This window comes from Tinamus guttatus, unplaced genomic scaffold (assembly GCF_059628265.1).
Source record: "Tinamus guttatus ecotype Peru unplaced genomic scaffold, ASM5962826v1 Tinamus_guttatus_pri_ptg000580l, whole genome shotgun sequence".
NCBI lineage: Eukaryota > Metazoa > Chordata > Aves > Tinamiformes > Tinamidae > Tinamus > Tinamus guttatus.
The window spans coordinates 792,071-808,884 of record NW_028289114.1 but is presented as its reverse complement, the minus strand read 5'-3'; the positions used below and the strand labels follow the sequence as shown (position 1 = coordinate 808,884).

General features: G+C 59.4%; 1 protein-coding gene across 1 annotated transcript in view; it reads left to right on the top strand.

Annotated features, from left to right (window-relative positions):
• Positions 1-13,105, top strand: part of NCKIPSD (NCK interacting protein with SH3 domain) — a 40,774-nt gene extending 27,669 nt beyond the window's left edge. The window contains exons 6-13 of the mRNA XM_088534614.1: positions 3,581-3,751; positions 4,468-4,554; positions 5,788-5,926; positions 7,882-7,962; positions 9,509-9,637; positions 10,870-10,962; positions 12,067-12,239; positions 12,738-13,105. Coding sequence (XP_088390740.1) covers positions 3,581-3,751; positions 4,468-4,554; positions 5,788-5,926; positions 7,882-7,962; positions 9,509-9,637; positions 10,870-10,962; positions 12,067-12,239; positions 12,738-12,941 — 1,077 coding nt within the window. The 3' untranslated portion in view covers positions 12,942-13,105. The remainder of the gene's footprint in view (positions 1-3,580; positions 3,752-4,467; positions 4,555-5,787; positions 5,927-7,881; positions 7,963-9,508; positions 9,638-10,869; positions 10,963-12,066; positions 12,240-12,737) is intronic.
• The last annotated feature ends 3,709 nt before the right edge of the window (positions 13,106-16,814 follow it).

The window sequence follows — 16,814 nt, the reverse complement described above, 5'->3', positions numbered from 1 at the left end:
TTACTGCAGACCAGTGTGTGAAGCATCAGCATAAACCGAGTTGGTGTGGGGCAGACTGCCTGCCTGCCTGCAACTGACACCAACATCTATCAATCAGCACATCATGGGCTTAAAAATGCTGGGTATTACGTGGAGGGGCAAAAGAAGATACTGTCTTTTCTCATAAAATATCACGACAAATCTTGAGCTGTGCCGTTTTCGGAAGGAGAGCCGAGGTTGGCTTGCTCAGGGCTCTGATGGGAATGTTTGGGTCAGGGTTTTCCTGGCTGTCCTGCATGGAAGATCCATCTGTTCTGGTGCCAGCGGAGGGTTTTGCTCTGGTGCAAAGGGCTGGCTCTGGCGGGTGGAAGCCTCGCGGGGCTGTACGGCCTCCCTTTGCTGGTGAGGTTCAATGGTACACATTATCTTTACAGACTTGTTTCGTTCCTTACATCAAACCGTTCCGTGATCTCAGGGGCTTCTGCTGATAAAGTGATCCCGTGTAGGGTTATTGCTGAATCCGCGGTTCTTGGCCAGGGTGTTTCGTTTTTCAATTTGTAACTTCTTAAATCCCTCTGCACCCTAATCCATGCAAATACATGGTCAATATGTCTATATTTTTCCAGGCTTTTCCCCCTCAAAATGAAGTAAGATCATATTGATCAAAGCTTTGGTCTGCTGATAGTACATATCATACCGATTTCAAGCTTCACATGGCATTCTTTAGTTATATCCTTTCTGCTCCTATTCCAGACTTAATTTGAAGCCAGATGACTCTTCCACTAAATCAGTTCTAGAATCCAGTACCTCCCTCTTGCTCCCAGCATGTTCTGCAGGTGGAATTGCCACGGCATTTTGCTCTTACTTACCTTGCATCTGCCCAAAACAGCCTCACAGAGAGGGTGAAACGACCCTCCAGCTGGGACAGCGTCGCGGTCGGACTTCTGGAAGAGGTAACTGGAGGATTTGTTGGGAATGGGTGGATAACCAAGTAAGGAGAGCAGCAAAAGCAGCAGCTCCCAGGCTCGGGGCTACTCAACCTGTATGAAAGAGACTCCAGAAGGAACACGGGAGCCTATAGGAGCAAATATGCCAGGTTGGCTTCCCCACGCAGGGCTTGTCCTGGCCTTGAACGTGGCCCTTCTTGTCCTTGAGCCACTTCCACTTGAATAGTTTATGGACAGAAAGCACAAAGGGGAAGGAAACCTCTTTTCAAAGGCGGTGCTGCAAAGTCTGTGCAAATAGTAAGCTGCAGCTGGCTTTTATGGGAGCTCCTCCGGAATTTGGCCATAACTAAGGATAATATAGATGCTGCTGGGTTTCCTGGCATCTAGAGAAGCGCTTAGATTAATCAGTGGTGATGATATGTGATTGCATTCCGCTCTGCAGAGCTATCTCCATCTGAGAGGAGGGGGTAGCACCACAGATGTCCTGTCTAGGGAGCTCCATGTGCGGATTTATCAAACCGAGGGTGAGGCTGGCAGAGCTGCCTCATTCACAGTCTGGCTACACCTTGAGAGAGCGCTCGTAGGAAACGCTTGTCTGCTTTTTATTGGATTAGCATCGCAGCGTTCCCGGTGCGGCCCAGACCCGCCTCTAGCTGCCTGGAATTTAAGTTTTCCAAGAGCTGCCGGCGCCGTGTGCCCCGCTGTAGCTGCAGAGCTGGGTGCCAGCGCGGTCTCCTCGTGGCCCCGCTCCAAGCGGGGGTTGTTTCGGGCCAGGTCCGGGCGCTTTGCTGGGTTTGGCCTCCCCGCGCAGGGCCACGTCCCTCTGCACGCCCGGCTGACCGGGAGCTTCAGGGCTGTTTTGTGTGACCGCTCTTAGCGTGCCTAAGTAGGGCTCCCTCGCAGTGAAATATTGCAGGAAATGGGAATACGGAAGGGTGGGGGGGGCTGTGTTAATGCTTAGGCAAGTCTTCTCTCCTTGATTGCCGCAGGAGCGACCGTGTTCGTGCAGGTCTGTGCCAGAGCCGGTAGCGTGCGCGGTTGGGGCTGCGGCCGCCCCGAGAGCGGCTGGGCTCGCGTGGAGCAAACGCTCAACGTGGCCGCGGCCCCCGGCGAGCGGGGCCTGCTCCGTGTCCATGTCCCTGCTCCGTGTCCGTGTGCGTCAGCGCCCGGGGAGCCGGGCGGCGTTCCCAGGACGGGCCCCTCCGGTGCTCGTCCGGCCGGGAGCTGCTCAGTGCTCGGGGCCCCGGCGTTTCTAGGGGCTGCCACGGTGTCTGCTTAGGGGGAGTCGGGGGCAGCGCGCCCAGTCCAGCTGCCGCAGCCACATGGAGCAGCTGGGAAATAGATCCATAGAGCTCGATGCTCCGGGGAGTCTGCGTGTGGCAGAGGGGGGGTTGGAGGAGCAGATTAGTGCTAAGAGGCTGAAGAGAATTTAGAGGTGTCATTAAAACGAGTAATGGTTAAAACACTCATCTAACCCCGCGCTGCAGCGGTGGCCGGAGGGAAGAGCAGCCCTGCAGCGCCCTGAGGAGGTGGGTGGGCAGTGGGAAACTGTCTCCCAAGCTCCCATCTCCACCACCCAAGGAGACACAGGAGGGCAGGGGCCCTCCTAGGGACAGGAGGAGGTTGCGTGACCAAAGGAGCCTCCTCTTGGCTAGGGTCACTCGTTAGGTGGTTAATTACAGCTGCAGGGAATTGCCTGTGTCCCGCTCCCGGAGCCGCCCGCTGCCTGCCGGCAATCCACGGCTCACCGGGATTCCCTTAGGACACGCTGAGGTTTGTGCTCACGCCGACCAGCACGTCCCCTCCTTCGTCATCTGCCCGACAAAGGCTGCGTAATTAACGGTGACAACAAGAATACTCTTTTATTATGTAATTGAAACACCGAATCAAAGTCCTAATGAGTTCGCACCTCAAATACTGTGAAGCAAATTACCAGCAATCCTGTCTCTAATGAAGCACTTTAGACATTGCAGTTGGAGTTGCTTCTCCACAGAGGGCAGCGGGGTTGGAGATGCGCAGGAATGGGCCATATTCCTACAGGAATGGGCCATATTCCTACAGGAATGGCCTGTGTTCCCACGGGAATGGCCCATGTTCCTGTGGGAATGGCCCGTGTTCCTGCCTCTGGCAAGAGGGTGGCCCGTGCGGTCGTGCGCTGAGCGTGGGACTGTGCTGCACGTGGGCTGCTTTCCTAAAAGCTGTAGCAATGCTACAGGAGCATAAAGCATAAGGAGCTTATATACATATAAATAAATATACACATATATATATATAGCTTTGTGCTGTGAGCGAGGCTTCCCGCGCTCCTCAGCATCCCCTGGGGGTGGCAGAACCTCCCAGCAGGGCCGTGGCAGGTCGGACCCGCAGCCTTTCTGGCCACACGCTGCTCCCAGCACCCGGTTTGGGGAGCTGGAGGCAGTTTGGTCCATTCAGTGCCACAGTTTTGCAAGGAAAGGAGCAGGGATAGATGCCTCAGAAGCATGAAAGCTGAAATAGAGTGTGTGTGTCTTAAACTTGCCCTGTTTGCTGCCAACTCTTGTCTGAGTGAGGTCCACTGTCAGGCCCAAGGTAAAGATTATGCTAAACGGTCACTCAGACGACAGCCAGCAGTCAGGACCGCAGTAACTGGTGACGTTTCTTTCTTTCCCTTGCAGAACCTGAGCTCCGGGCTGCCCTCGGGGCAGGTGTGCCACGACGAGCAGCGGCTCGAGGTGATCTTCGCAGACCTGGCCAGGCACAAGGATGACGCCCAGCAGCGCAGCTGGGCGCTCTACGAGGACGAGAACGTCATCTGCTGCTACCTGGAGGAGCTGCTGCGCATCCTGGTGGGTACAGCCCTTCCTTTGTACGTGTAGCAAGGCACGTGAGTCAGTCCCCTTCACAAAGCATCATAGAAACGTCCTTCATGGTAGGTGTAGTCTTTACGTGTTGTAGGAAGAAAAGTTCACCTCTAAAATAATCCAACCTGCCCCAGCAAGCCTAGGGGTTTGCTGTGAGGGTCGTTGCATTCCTTGGCCCATTTTGGACTTCTTCCTTGTCTGGATGTGTGCGCAAGCCGGGCAGCATCAGATGCACCTGTAGATTGCATCGTAAATGCTCGTGTCTTTCTCCTGATCTCAACACATGGCTCATGTTCCTGCCGTGGGGCCTGCAGAGCAAAGGAAAGTGGATTTTGTGCAACAGTTTCCTCATAGTTTGGGAATGAGGGGAGATGTTCCCAGGATGGGAAAAGTACTGTTTTTGCTGCATGTGGCTTCAGGGTGCACTCTAAGTACTGCTCAGGTCATGGTTTCAGATGATCTCACTTCAAGCAGCACTGCATGGCAAAGATGTCTCTTAAGAATCCACTTTGATACAGAATCTGCAATGTGGCTGGCCCTTCCTGAGCTGTCTTCATGGTCCAGCTTTGGTTTCTTTGCAAGCTGGTTTGGCTGGGGCTACAGAAACCTAAAAGAAAGCAGTTTGCCCCAACCTAGAATTGCAGCAGTTACCTTGTGTCTTTGAGGTGTCACTGCACTGACCTGTTCATTTGTGTTTCCAGACAGATGCAGACCCAGAAGTTTGCAAGAAAATGTGCAAGAAGAATGAGTTTGAATCAGTTCTGTCCCTTGTGGCGTATTACCAGATGGTAAGGTGGCAGGATGCATGGAATCTCCTCTGGAGCTTTCCCTGAAGACGCACAGGAGTGGGGTCACGGTGCAGAACGTGTAACGCTGTCCCAGCAGCCAGGGCAGCTCCATGAGCCACACGGAGCTCTGGGGTGTCCCTTTGGCATGCTGGCCAGTGCCACGTTGTGCATGCAAGTCGTACGGAGGGGGACAAGGTGCTGGACTTGAGCAGTAGCTGGCACGGTGAATGGAAAAGCTTGCTGCTTTTATTAGCTCCACTGAGGGCCAGAATCAGCATCTCTAATGTCTAGAGGAAGGATTTCCGAGGATGCCTTGGGAAAGCTGACAGGCTGTGACTGCTCCTCTTTTAATTGATGCACTCCTGTGCATTAGTAAATAGCTTTGCTCTGGAAAGTAGGTTGTGAGTAAAAAGCCTTGGGACGGAGGAAGCGAATCAGTATTCAGAGGAAGAAATGGAAGTTTTGTCTTCACTGTCTATGAAGAGCTGCTTTCCCTCTCCTTCCTGCAGTTGGCTGCTGCAGGACTGTGCCGGGGGTTGGAGTCCTGTTCTCAGCTTGTCCCTCGGTCCCCAGCTCATGCAGCCTCGTTGTGTTCAACGGGGCGCTGGGGTGTCTGAACCCCGAGCCCGGCGTTGGGAGCAGCGGGAAGGCAGCCGGGGGACGCGGTGCCTGCTGCCTCGCTCCGTGCCGCTTTCTGCCGAGGGTTTCGGGGAAGCCTGAGCAGACACGGGGCGGTTGGGCCTCCTGCCCGGCTGTGTGGGCCAGCGCGTGGCTCGGTTGCCGTCCCCGAGCCCTGGCGGTGCCGGCGGCTCCGGAGCAGGGAGGTGTCACCCGCAGGCTGAGCACAGGCTGCGCTGGGATCCTGCAGCCCCCGGAACCTCGTGGTGCTCCCAGCACAAACCCAACAGCTCCCCAGGAGCAGGGAGTAGGATGTGCAAAGTCACTGCTGGAGGCTGAGGAGGCCTGGGGGGTTGATTGGTATCAATGTCATCGCATGAGAGCTGGCGTTTCGGCTCTGAGCTCCGCTTGCTGCAGCCTGTCCCCTGACCTAATGCGGAAGCGGCCCGTTGTGAATGTTGTCTTAAAAGGCCTCCCAGGTTGTTAAAAACTCGTAGAGCTTCTGTTCTTCACTCTTACCCCGCGGTGCTCTGTAGCTTTTCCAGTAGCAAGGCCGCTTCGCCGCGTAGCCTGCGCCTGCAGGACGTCGCTGGCTCTAACGACCTGTCGTTGCAGGAACACAGGGTGCCGCTGCGGCTGCTGCTGCTCAAGTGCTTTGGAGCCATGTGCAACCTGGACGCCGCCGTGATCTCCACGCTGGTGAACTCGGTGCTGCCCATGGAGCTGGCGCGCGACATGCAGACCCACACGCAAGGTGAGCCCGTCCTCGGGCTGCGTCGCTCCGTTAGCCTGTTTGCAGCAGCGCTGCTCCCGTCGCTGCCTGTTCCACAGACCTGCTGCTCCTGGAGGAAACGTGTCTGTTTGGAAAGTCGGTCTCGGGTTATCACGAGCGAAAGTGCAGAATGCATGGGAGGAAGGGGAGGAGGTTTCAGCAGGTTTCTACCCGTGGCGGTTGCTGTCCCTCCGATGGACGCCAGCTCATAGCGTGAGGGCCAAGGATGTTACGCCGCCCTCCCCTATCCCATGGCTGATTAATCTCTTCCTCCATGTTTCCTACAAGCACCTGTTTATCGCTGCCTCTTAGTTCTCTGATCATTATTTCATTGCTCCTGATGTGATGGGAGAGAACGTTCAGTTTGTGAAGGCCTCTTAGGAAGGTGGGAACAGCAGCTCCCTGTATCCGCATCGTGCAGCATCCTGCCTCCGATGTATTTCCTGGGAGGGAATACGAAGAAATCATGTAGCAAACAACGATGAGCGATGGTGGCCGGGGGTGGCTGGTGGCTGGCTGTGCCTGGGGGCATTTCTTACCCAGCCGCTCTAACTGTGCACGTTGCTGTTACCTCAGTGCACGTCAGGGTCCTCTTCTGTTTCAGTGAGCTCTGGCATCGCTGACACCTACTAACGGAGAGCTCCTTGTATAAGTAGGAGTTATATTTAAGTCATTAAATGTCCTCCCCAGCTTTCATGTTGCGAGTAAACAGCAGGTTCCATATTTTTCTCGCTGCCACCTGGTCTTGACTGCTCTCCTAGAAGCTCTTAGTCTTGTTGAAGTGCCTCTGGTGAAGCCCCGTACGATCTACACACAGCTTTACTCGAGGTTTTTGCTATGTGAGGGCTCCATGTCTCTGTGGAGCTGTGGGTACCTTGTCTGTACCTTGTCTCGCGTACGGAGCGGGCTTCAGGGCCGTGGGCTGCAGCGCTTCTGCAGCCTCTCCGGGCCCGTGCGAGGAGCAAACCTGCGAGCGCGGCCAAAACCAAGAGCGAGCGGGGATGTGCACAGACAAGGACGGCGTCTCCGAGGACTGCAGGGGGATTCGGGGCAAGCAGGAGCCTTCCTGGAAAGCAGGGCTGTAGGGAGAGAGAAGCCTCACACATTGAAGGGAAATACGTAGAGGTATATTTTAAAATAATCACGAAGTACTGGTTTGGTCGGCCTTTATTTAGAAAAAAAAGGCCCTTTTAGGCAGATGTAACTGAACTTTATTTAACTTTTGTGCATGCTACCTTGCTTTGTAAACATCACACTTCCTTTCTGATAAACTTCCCTCTCCCTGAACTGGATGGAGGCTTCTCGTTGTAGAACCCAGCCCCTCTTCCGTGGCATTGTGCATATCCACGGAGTTGTCCCTGGCAGCGGAGCGCCAGGGAAGGCAGCGCCGCGGTTCTGCGGGGTACCCAGCTGCTGCCAGTAGGAATTGGTGGCCTCGCGCTGGCCACGGGGACACGGGGGACGTGGGGACAGGGGCCCAGGCTCCCCGTGCCACCAGGCAGAGCCGCACGGGGATGGCACCGAGCGTCGCTGTCCGGGGGCGGCAGCGGTGGCAACGGGCACTATTTCGGGCTGGCCAAATGGCTGCTTTTCCTGGGTTCACAATTGCATAACGATGCGCTGCGTCCTGGGACTGTGCAGGGGAGGCTCTTAATTAGTCTCATGAAGTTTGCTCAGATCCTCTTAAGTAGAGGAGGAAGAAATGAGTGGGTTTTTTTGTTGCGATTATCCTCAAATCTATTTGGAAACACGTGGTGTGGAAGGCATGAGTTTAAAGCGTGCGGCTGGGGGAAACATCCTTATGGATCAGTGAATCCAGGACTCGAGAGCCATCTAATAGGCGTTAAGTGTCTTAACCGTGTGGCTTCCAGGTGTCCGGGGGGATCGGGTCTTGCAGCCTTGCAGGAGCTGACGGCCGCCCCGTGTCTCTCCTGCAGATCACCAGAAGATGTGCTACTCGGCGCTGGTGCTGGCCATGATGTTCTGCATGGGGGAGCCCCTGCCCTACCACCACTACGGTGAGAGCCCGGCGCGGCTGCCGCGATGGCGAGCCCCATGTATAGCCTGGATGCGTTCAGAATGTGGCCTGGATGCATCCAGAATGTGGCCTATAGCCTGGATACATCCAGAACGTAGCCTGTAGCCTGGATGCGCCCAGAATGTGGCCTGGATGCATCCAGAATGTAGCCTATAGCCTGGATGCGCCCAGAATGTGGCCTGGATGCGTCCAGAATGTGGCTTAGCCTGGATATGTCCAGAACGTAGCCTGTAGCCTGGATGCGTCTAGAATGTGGCCTGGATGCGTCCAGAACGTAGCCTATAGCCTGGATATGTCCAGAATGTGACCTGGATACATCCAGAATGTGGCCTGGATGCGTCCAGAACGTGGCCTATAGACTGGATACATCCAGAATGTGGCCTGGATGCGTCCAGAACGTGGCCTATAGACTGGATACATCCAGAATGTGGCCTGGATGCGTCCAGAACGTGGCCTATAGACTGGATACATCCAGAATGTGGCCTGGATGCGTCCAGAACGTGGCCTATAGACTGGATACATCCAGAATGTGGCCTGGATGCGTCCAGGACGTGGCCTATAGCCTGGATACATCCAGAATGTAGCCTATAGCCTGGATACATCCAGAACGTGGCCTGGATATGTCCAGAATGTAGCCTATAGCCTGGATACGTCCAGAACGTGGCCTGCATACGTCCAGAACGTGGCCTGTTCCTGCTCTCACCTGGGACAGGTCGATGCAGCCCTGCGTATCTCAGGCTCTTAGTGAAGGTGGAGAGTACTGCAGGAGGGGCAGATGTGCCAGGGCTGCTCCTGTCACCCTTTCTCTTTCGTCCTTCCTCCTGCTGGAGGATTTTCTGCCTGATTTTTTCCCCTGTCCATGCTGTGTTCCCAGTATTTGGGAAGTGCTGGCCTAAGTTTTCATAGAGACGCAGAAGAGGATTTTCTACCTGTCTCCTCTGCAGCTTCACTTACCTTCCTGATAAACATATGCAAGATCTAAGCTGGTACAGCAGGGACCAAGGAGAGAATCTCCTCATCTCTCACTATTGCTCCTTGTGTAACCCTAGCAATTATTTCCTGCAGGAGGACTTATTTGCATGGGCTCCTGAGCTTTCCTAATAGCAAAATTGAAAAATGAGTTATTACTAATGATCTGGATGGTTATTTGTTTTAAAATACATGGATTAAACCAGTAGTCAAGAATATAAATCTCTTACCTGAAGGCATCCCTGGTGGTGGTGATGCTGGAACAGTGGCTAGAGCAGAATTTGGGATTTTATCTACTCTGGGATGGGAAAGAAAAGAAAAAATGGTGGGGGACAGACTTTGAGCATCTCTCTGAACTGTGGGTGGTTCTTTGAGATACTTGTCTCGTGCATAAAGACACTGCTGCTGTTCACCTAGTCCTCTTGCAGGGCGGTGAATTCCCTGTGCCTGAAGCTGGCTCTCCACTGACGGTTGGAAGCGCAAAAGCAGAGGGAACTGGCTTGCTTGCTCTGGGTTTCTTCCCCCTGTGCTGTAAATGCTCCTTTCTCCACACGCAGAGCATCTCAACTCGCAGTTCGTGCAGTTCCTGCTGGATGTCATTGAGGACGGGCTGCCCTCGGACACCACTGACCAGCTGCCCGACCTGTTTGTCAACGTCCTGCTGGCCTTCAACCTCCACATTCCAGGTTGGTGCTGCTGCTCTTCCTGGCGGGATTTCAAAGCCCCAGAATGGGGGGGCATGAAGAACGGGCCTGCAGGATCTCCCTGGGTCCTGGAGGCTGCTGTGATAACCTGTCCCCTTCCCTTCGCTCTGGCAACGTGTAGTGTTTGTCCCAATGCTTCTGCTTGCCTGAATATCGGACAAAATTCCAGAGGGAGGCAATAGGGCCCGGGGTGCCTCGTTTGGAAGAGGAAACGCTTCAGTGGGCATTGCTGCATTCCTCGGGATCGTCCGGAAAGACGGGACCTGCCTTCTGCAGCTCCTGACAAGCCGTCTGCTCACCCAGCTGCTCCTCTCGAGCCTCCTTCCATGCCCTGGGTTGGGGATGGCCTCTTCAACCGTAGCCTGCGCTGCGCTCCTGCCTTCCCTCGCTCCCCGGCTTCCCAAGCCTGCTGAGCTCCTTGGGAACAGCGAAACGCCTGGCCTCCAGGAAGGGAATTCCAGGGAATTCCCTGGAATTCGAGCCAGGCTCGAACACGGAGCCAGGGCTGCTCGGGCGTTTTGAAGCCTGTTGTTGGAAGGGGGAGACTAGCGCAGGCTGTTCATAGGGGCCACTTTTTAATCTGGGATGTGTTATGAACGTATGAATTACTTATTCATTATTCACTTATGAATTACCTTAGGGTCAGCAGCCCTGACAGAGCAATAGCCACACTTTGCTGAGCGGATGCTTCCAAGCGCGTGCACACACACACGTACGTGTGTGCATAGGGTGTGCTGGGATGGACATGTTTTATTTACCAAAAATCATCCCCAAAAGTGATGAGGGAGCATTTTGTAGAAATTCCTCAGCGCCTCCTTTTGCACTGCCCGGGGCTGCTGCCTCGGCGTGTCCCTGGGAGGTGGCCTTGTCTCCTGTAGGAGCTTGCCATGAACACCAGCGGGGCCCTCTGGTATGAAGATGTTAGACTGAGCCCTTGGTTTGTGAGAGCCGAAGTCGTGTTCAGCTTAGAGAGCCCCTGGTGAGGAGCTTCAGAGGCTCCCCAGACCTGCTGGGGCGCATGTGGAGCGCGTGAAGGGCTGCGAGTTCAGCGCACTCTTTCCAACCCCGTTTCGCTTTGTGTCCTCCCCGCTCCTGCCTGCCCCATCCTTGGGGCCGCAGCTCCCCTGGGCACCTCGCGGCGATGCCCCAAAGCTGCCCCCAGAGCGAGGGGGTGGGATGAGGCCCAGGCTCCGCTGAGCCGCGCTCTCCCTTAGTTCCAGAGCACAGCGTGATCATGACGACCATGAGCAAGCACTCCAACGTGAAGACTCTCACGGAGAAGCTGCTGCTGCTGCTCAACAGGGGAGGTGAGTGGCGGCCCGGCCCGGGGAGGCCGCTTTGGTCCCCGCCGCCCCTGCCCGGGGTGACAGGGCGCTCGCGCAGACCCTGCCCGTCCGTACGCACCGGCCCTGGGGCTCCTGCCTGGAGCAACGGCGCTTCCAGCGGAGCTGCCCGCTGCAGCGTTGCCACCGGGTTGAGCTTTGCGGCGGCTCCGGGCGCGGAGCAGGACCCGCTGTTTGCGCAGAGCTTTTGCGCAGCAGGTTGCTAGAAAGTGCCCCGTGTTGCTGCCGGTGCCGCTGCTGCGCTCTCGAACACCTCTGAGCACGGGGCCTCGCTGCCTTGCATCCGCTGTGTTGACCTGCGGATGAATGACCCATGCTGTGGTGCCTGCAGCTCCGTGTTCGCTCTGGCTCGAGTTCTCTGTGGGGCTGCAGGTCACTGGCTCCATATTCCACCAGCTCGAGGGCAGCCTGTGCCTGGCCTCCTCCCAGAGCCTCCGTTTAGCCCTTGGCTGCAGCCTCCCCCCAGGGAGCTCCTCCTTACGAGGGGCCGGGGAAGAAGCAGCGGGGACGACCACAACCTCACAAGGACATTTGTCCCGGGCCCTCCTTCCCGACAGCAGCCGGGGCCCTGCCGTGTCCACGAGCCCCTCCTGGGCTCCGCAGGGACCCCTGGAGCGGAGCAGGACGCCGTGTCCACGTTGCACCGGGGGGTATTTCTCTCCTTGCTTCCAGGGCATCGCTCGCCTGGTCTCCAAGGTGGGCTCGGCTGCACGGGTGGGCCCTGCAGAGGGGTCCTTGGACCAGACCTGATAAACCAGGAGGAAAATGAACGGGAGCTGTTGAGCGAGGAGGGGGTGTGCTAATGAGCCTTCACCTGGGGTGCAAGGTGCAAGGCAAACAGTGATTAATGCTCACGCTAATGAGGCTGCCTTGGGCCTGCTGCCCCGCAGAGCTGCCGTGCCCATTAGGCAGCTTCACGCAAAACGCTCCAGCCGCATCCGCAGCGCCGGGAGCACCTGGCAAGGGCAGGGCAGCTCCAGCGTCTCCCCGTCTACCGAAGGGCAGGTGCTGAGCGTGGCGCGGCCGGCAGCGGGAGCGGGGGCTCAACGCCGTGTCTCTGCCCTGCAGATGACCCAGTTTGTATCTTCAAGCATCAGCCGCAGCCCCCGCACTCGGTGCTGAAGTTTCTGCAGGACGTCTTTGCCAGCAAGGACACCGCCAGCATCTTCTACCACACGGACATGATGGTGCTGATAGACATCCTGGTGCGGCAGATCGCCGACCTCTCCCCTGGGGACAAGGTGCTCGCAGGGACCCCTGGGCTTGCGGGAAAGGAGCAGTCCTGGAGTAGCCTGGCTGGCCATGGGGCCTGCTTGGTGCGGGCAGGGCTGGAGCCTGGGGTGGGCAGAGCACCCCTGGGTGCCCACATCTACCTGGGGGGTGAGGAGAAGAGGACGCAGCAATAGGAAAGGGTGTCTGGAGAAAGATCTGCCAAGTTTCTGGGGTCTGCACCCTTCTCTGCAGGGACCTTTAGGAAAAAGGGAATTTGTGAGTGTGGGGGCGAGAGGGGGATCTCCCGGGTTTGGTGCTGCAAGGGGCAGGGGCAGCACTTAAGTGTGAAGAGCATTAGCTGCTCTGGGAGAACTGCAGTATTCCATAGCTGCTCACGAGTGTTCGGGAAGAGCGGGTTCCTTTGGAGCGTCGCTCCGGCCGCTCGTGCGGGAACGGGGGCTGGCACGCCGGCTCGGCTCACCTGAGCTTTTCCCTTGTGCCCTGTTGTGTCTCCCTGGCGCTGGCAGCTGCGGCTGGAGTACCTGTCCCTGATGCACGCCATCATCCGCTCCACGCCGTACCTGCAGCACCAGCACCGCCTCGCCGACCTGCAGGGCATCCTGCAGCGCATCCTCGGGGAGGAGGACGAGGGGCAGCAGTGCCAGATGGACAAACTGATCATCTTGGAAATCTATAAAGAGTTTCCAGAAATCTCTCCGGGTACCAGCTAACCGCTCCTCAGCTTGGACTGGAGCTCTACCCACTTGGATCAAAGCCGTCTCTTGTTGACACCTTCTCCCCGTTCCCTTCCAGTTCAGCTCATACCTTATATTCCTCCGTGCGAGGCCTGAGGTTCGGACAGGTTCGTGGCCCTTTGGAGATGCCAGCGGCAGGAGGGGCAAGGGGCGTCCCCGGGGCCTGTGCCCCTGGGGACATCAGCGCTGGGCAGAGCGGGCTCGGGTGCCAGCCCAGCGCTTGGGGCAGGAGGGTGTTTGAGCAGCGGGTGTTGGCAGGAGGGCAGAGCGCTGCGGAGGGCCTGGGCGCTCGGGGTGGCTGCGGGCGTTCAGCTGCGCTGCTGCCCGGAGCCCCGGAGCGAGAGGCCTTTGCCTTAGGGTATCACCTCTTTTCCATGTGCATCTCTCCCTGCAGTGACCAAGTGGAGTCTGCTGCTGCTTGGAAGAAGCTTTCGTAACATCTGTTTTGTTTTCTGCTGCTAGTGCCAATGTGCTGCAGCCCTGCGAGGGAGCAGCCGCTCGCTGTGTGCCGCCCTGCCCGGAGCGCCGCGCGCTCCCGCCGCTCGCCTCGGGTCTGGGTTACGCTCCGCCGAGGCTCCCAGAGCTCCTATCGCAGCAGCTGCTTTTTTCAATCCGCTTTCCGTAGTGACGTTGAAACCTGAATTTCTCGCGCGCTGCAGCGGCCTCGAGCCGGCGCTTGCCCGGGCGCTGCAGCTCTGGGGAAGGCGCCGCGCGGGCGCGAGGCCGGGCCGTGTCCTGCCCCGCGGAGCTGCAGCCTGCGGGCAGGGCGCCCTGCGCGTTTCTCGCCGTGAGCTTCGTCGCGGCTCTGCTCGCTGCCCTGCCCGGGGCAGCCTGAGCCTGGTGTCCAGTAGCTCTGTTGTGACTCTGCACGAGTGTGGGGAACCGTTCATGTTTCTTCTAGGTTTCTAGCAAACAGGATTAACCTGCTTCCTTGTTACAGATACAGTCACAAGCTAACGTGGATCAATTAGGTGTTCCTGTCCGGTCACCCCCTGTGCCCAGCTGTTCCTTTGCAGTATCCTGTGTAGGAGCCATTGGAAAGTGGAACTGGAAATATTGGGCGGGTGTCCTTAGCTTGAGAGGATGACTGCCGAGCTCTGCCCGCAGCCTGGGCGCGGGGCAGGAATGCTCCGGAATGGAGGAGTTGGCCCTGGCAGAGGGGGGTGCGGATGCCCCCAGGTCAGCCCGGGAACACCTGCAGCTTAATAACTGCCCTCGTAGAGAAACCTATTTTTTCCCTGTAAAAATGTATGAATGTCAAAAGGGATCCTGTATTTTCTTAAGTACTAAGTGTAACATGCAGAGGAATAAAAACGTCTTAAACTGGAGCAGAGTCCTGGCTGCCGCTGCGGCCACGTGGGCGCCCACGGGCTGGGGGCTGCCTGGGCGGGTGCCCTGGGCACAGGCCGAGAATGGGAGCGGGTCCTGTGCAGGGTGTGGGTCCTGTGCAGGGAGCGGGTCCCGGGCAGGCCCAGCGCGGGGTGCAGGTCCCTGCACGGTGGGTCCCTCCGCAGGACCATGCGGTGCCGCTGCCCAGGGCAGGGGTGGAGGTGGCTGCGCTGCTGCGGCAGCCCGGGGCCTCATGGGTGTCTCTGCTCGGGATGGAGCGGCGGGCAGCTTCCCACACTGCACATGCAGCCTCAGCTGCTCCTAGCGAAGCTGCCGAGCCCCCGGCCTGCGCTGCAAGGGTCTAATGGGCTGTATCGAGCGCTAATGCATCCACTGGTTTGATGTGCTGCCGCCTCCCACGCCGCTGCCCGCGGGCGCTGCTGCACGAGCAGCGAGCGCAGCCCAGCCCCAAGCAAGCGGGCGGCGCGCGCCCTCCTCACCCCTCATTCCCTCAGCCGTAATTGCCGGGGGGCATCTGCTGCCAGCCAGGGCCGTGAGGCCGGGGACAGGCGGTGGCCACACCAGGCCATGGAGCACAGCAGGACCAGGGGCGACGGCAGTGTTGGGGCTGGTGCGGTGGCGCCGTGTCCTGCGGGGGTGCCCGGTGCTGCGGTGCCCGCGTGTCAGCGCGGCCCGTCCAGCTCCTCAGCCACAGCCTCCCCTGCGGAGCCGCTCTGGCCTCATGCCCCGTGCGGAGGCACCTTCCAGCTCTGGCCTCCTTCGCCCTCCCCTATCCCGCATCCCGCTGCGCCCTTGGGCACCGCCTTGCCCAGCGCAGGGCCCTGCGTGCCCATCGGCACCAGGACGCGGCCCAGCGGGTCGCTCCCCGCCACCGAGCGCTAATGAGGATGGAGCCCCTGTTATTCCTAAGCCTATTACAGGCTTCCGTGGATTAGACAGTGATACTAGTTGATTGGGATCAAACCAGCAGCTAAGTTGCAAGGCTGATGAGCTAATAAACTGGCCTGAGGAAACGGCCCCAAGCTGAATTTTGCCTGGAAAACAGGATTTTCCTCCTACCAATGTTGAAAAGAACCCTGTGACTTTCTCCCCGTGTTTTCCTCCCCGCAGAGGGGGTTTCTGTGCATCTCCTTCCGTGCACAGGACGGGTTGGGGACCCAGCACTGCGCAGGCAGCCGAGCCGAGAGGCCATGGCCACAACCCCCCGGCATGGTGGGCACGGGCACCACCTGGGCCATCGTCCTGGGCCATCTTCCTCCCTTCGGCACAGGGAAGGGGGACCCAGCCACTGCAGAGTGCCTTTCTCATGCACGTGGAAAACTCATCCCTGAAGATGGCCAAGGTGGAACTGCAGGCACTGGCGCTGGCCCCAGCTGGGTTCAGAGGGCTGTAAAACCAGCACGGGCGGCAGCTCCTGGCAAACTGCCTGTCCCGGGGGGCAGTTTTTCCATCTTCCCCCTTGGAGACCTCCCAGCTCCCGCAGCAGCCCTGAGCTCCTCAGCCCTGCGAAGGCTCCCGGGGGCTCTGCCACGAGCGGCTTCTCCCCGGGCTCCGTCTGCCGCTCCCGGCGCTCTCGTGCTCCCCGGGGCGCCGTCCCCGCTCGCGGGCGCTTGGCCAAGCGCAGCCGGGGCACCGGGGCAACACAGGCCAGGTGGCAGGCGGCCGTGTCCCCATAAGCGGCCGCCGCGGGACCCCGTGTCCCCACAGGAGGCCGCTGCGGGTCCCCGTATCCCCATAGGCGGTCACGGGGGTCCCCGTCCCCGTGTCCCCACATGCGGCCGCCGCGGCTCCCCGCGTCCCGGCGCACGGGCCACCTCAGCCGGCGGCGGCGGCGCCCGCCCTCAACATGGCGGCGGGGGCGCGGCGCGGGGCGGGGCGGCGGGAGCCATGTTGAGGCTGCGGGGGGGAAGGGGGGCGGCCATCGCCGCCGCCGGGCGGGGGCAGCGGCAGCGGCGGCGCCGCGGCGGGGGCGGCAGCGGGGGCGGCGCCGAGCGCAGCGCGGCCCGGCCCGGCCCGGCCCGGCCCAGCCGCCGTGCGCCCGGCGCGGGCGGCGCCCGCCGAGGCACCATGGCGGAGGAGCCGCCGGCCGCCCCGAGCCGCCGCCGCCGGGCGCTGCTGCCGCCGCCGCCGCTGCTGCTGCCGCTGCTGCTGCTGCCTTTGTTCCCCCCCGCGCTGGGCGCCGCCGCCCCGCCGGGCTGGGGGCCGCCGCGCTGCGCCGCGCCCTGCTGGGCGCCCGCCGCCCTCCCGCCGCTGCCCGCGCCGCCGCCGCGCCGCCCGCCCCGCGCCGCGCCCCCGCCCGCGGCACCGGCGATGGGAACGGGAGCGGGAACGGCGCCGGCAATGAGAACGGGAGCGGGAATAGGAACGATGCCGGGAACGGCGCCGGTAATGGGAACGGGAACGGCAACGGGAATGGGAACGATGCCGGGAACGGCGCCGCCAGCGGGAGCAGCAACGGGAACGGCACCGGCAATGGGAACGATGCCGGCAACGGCGCCG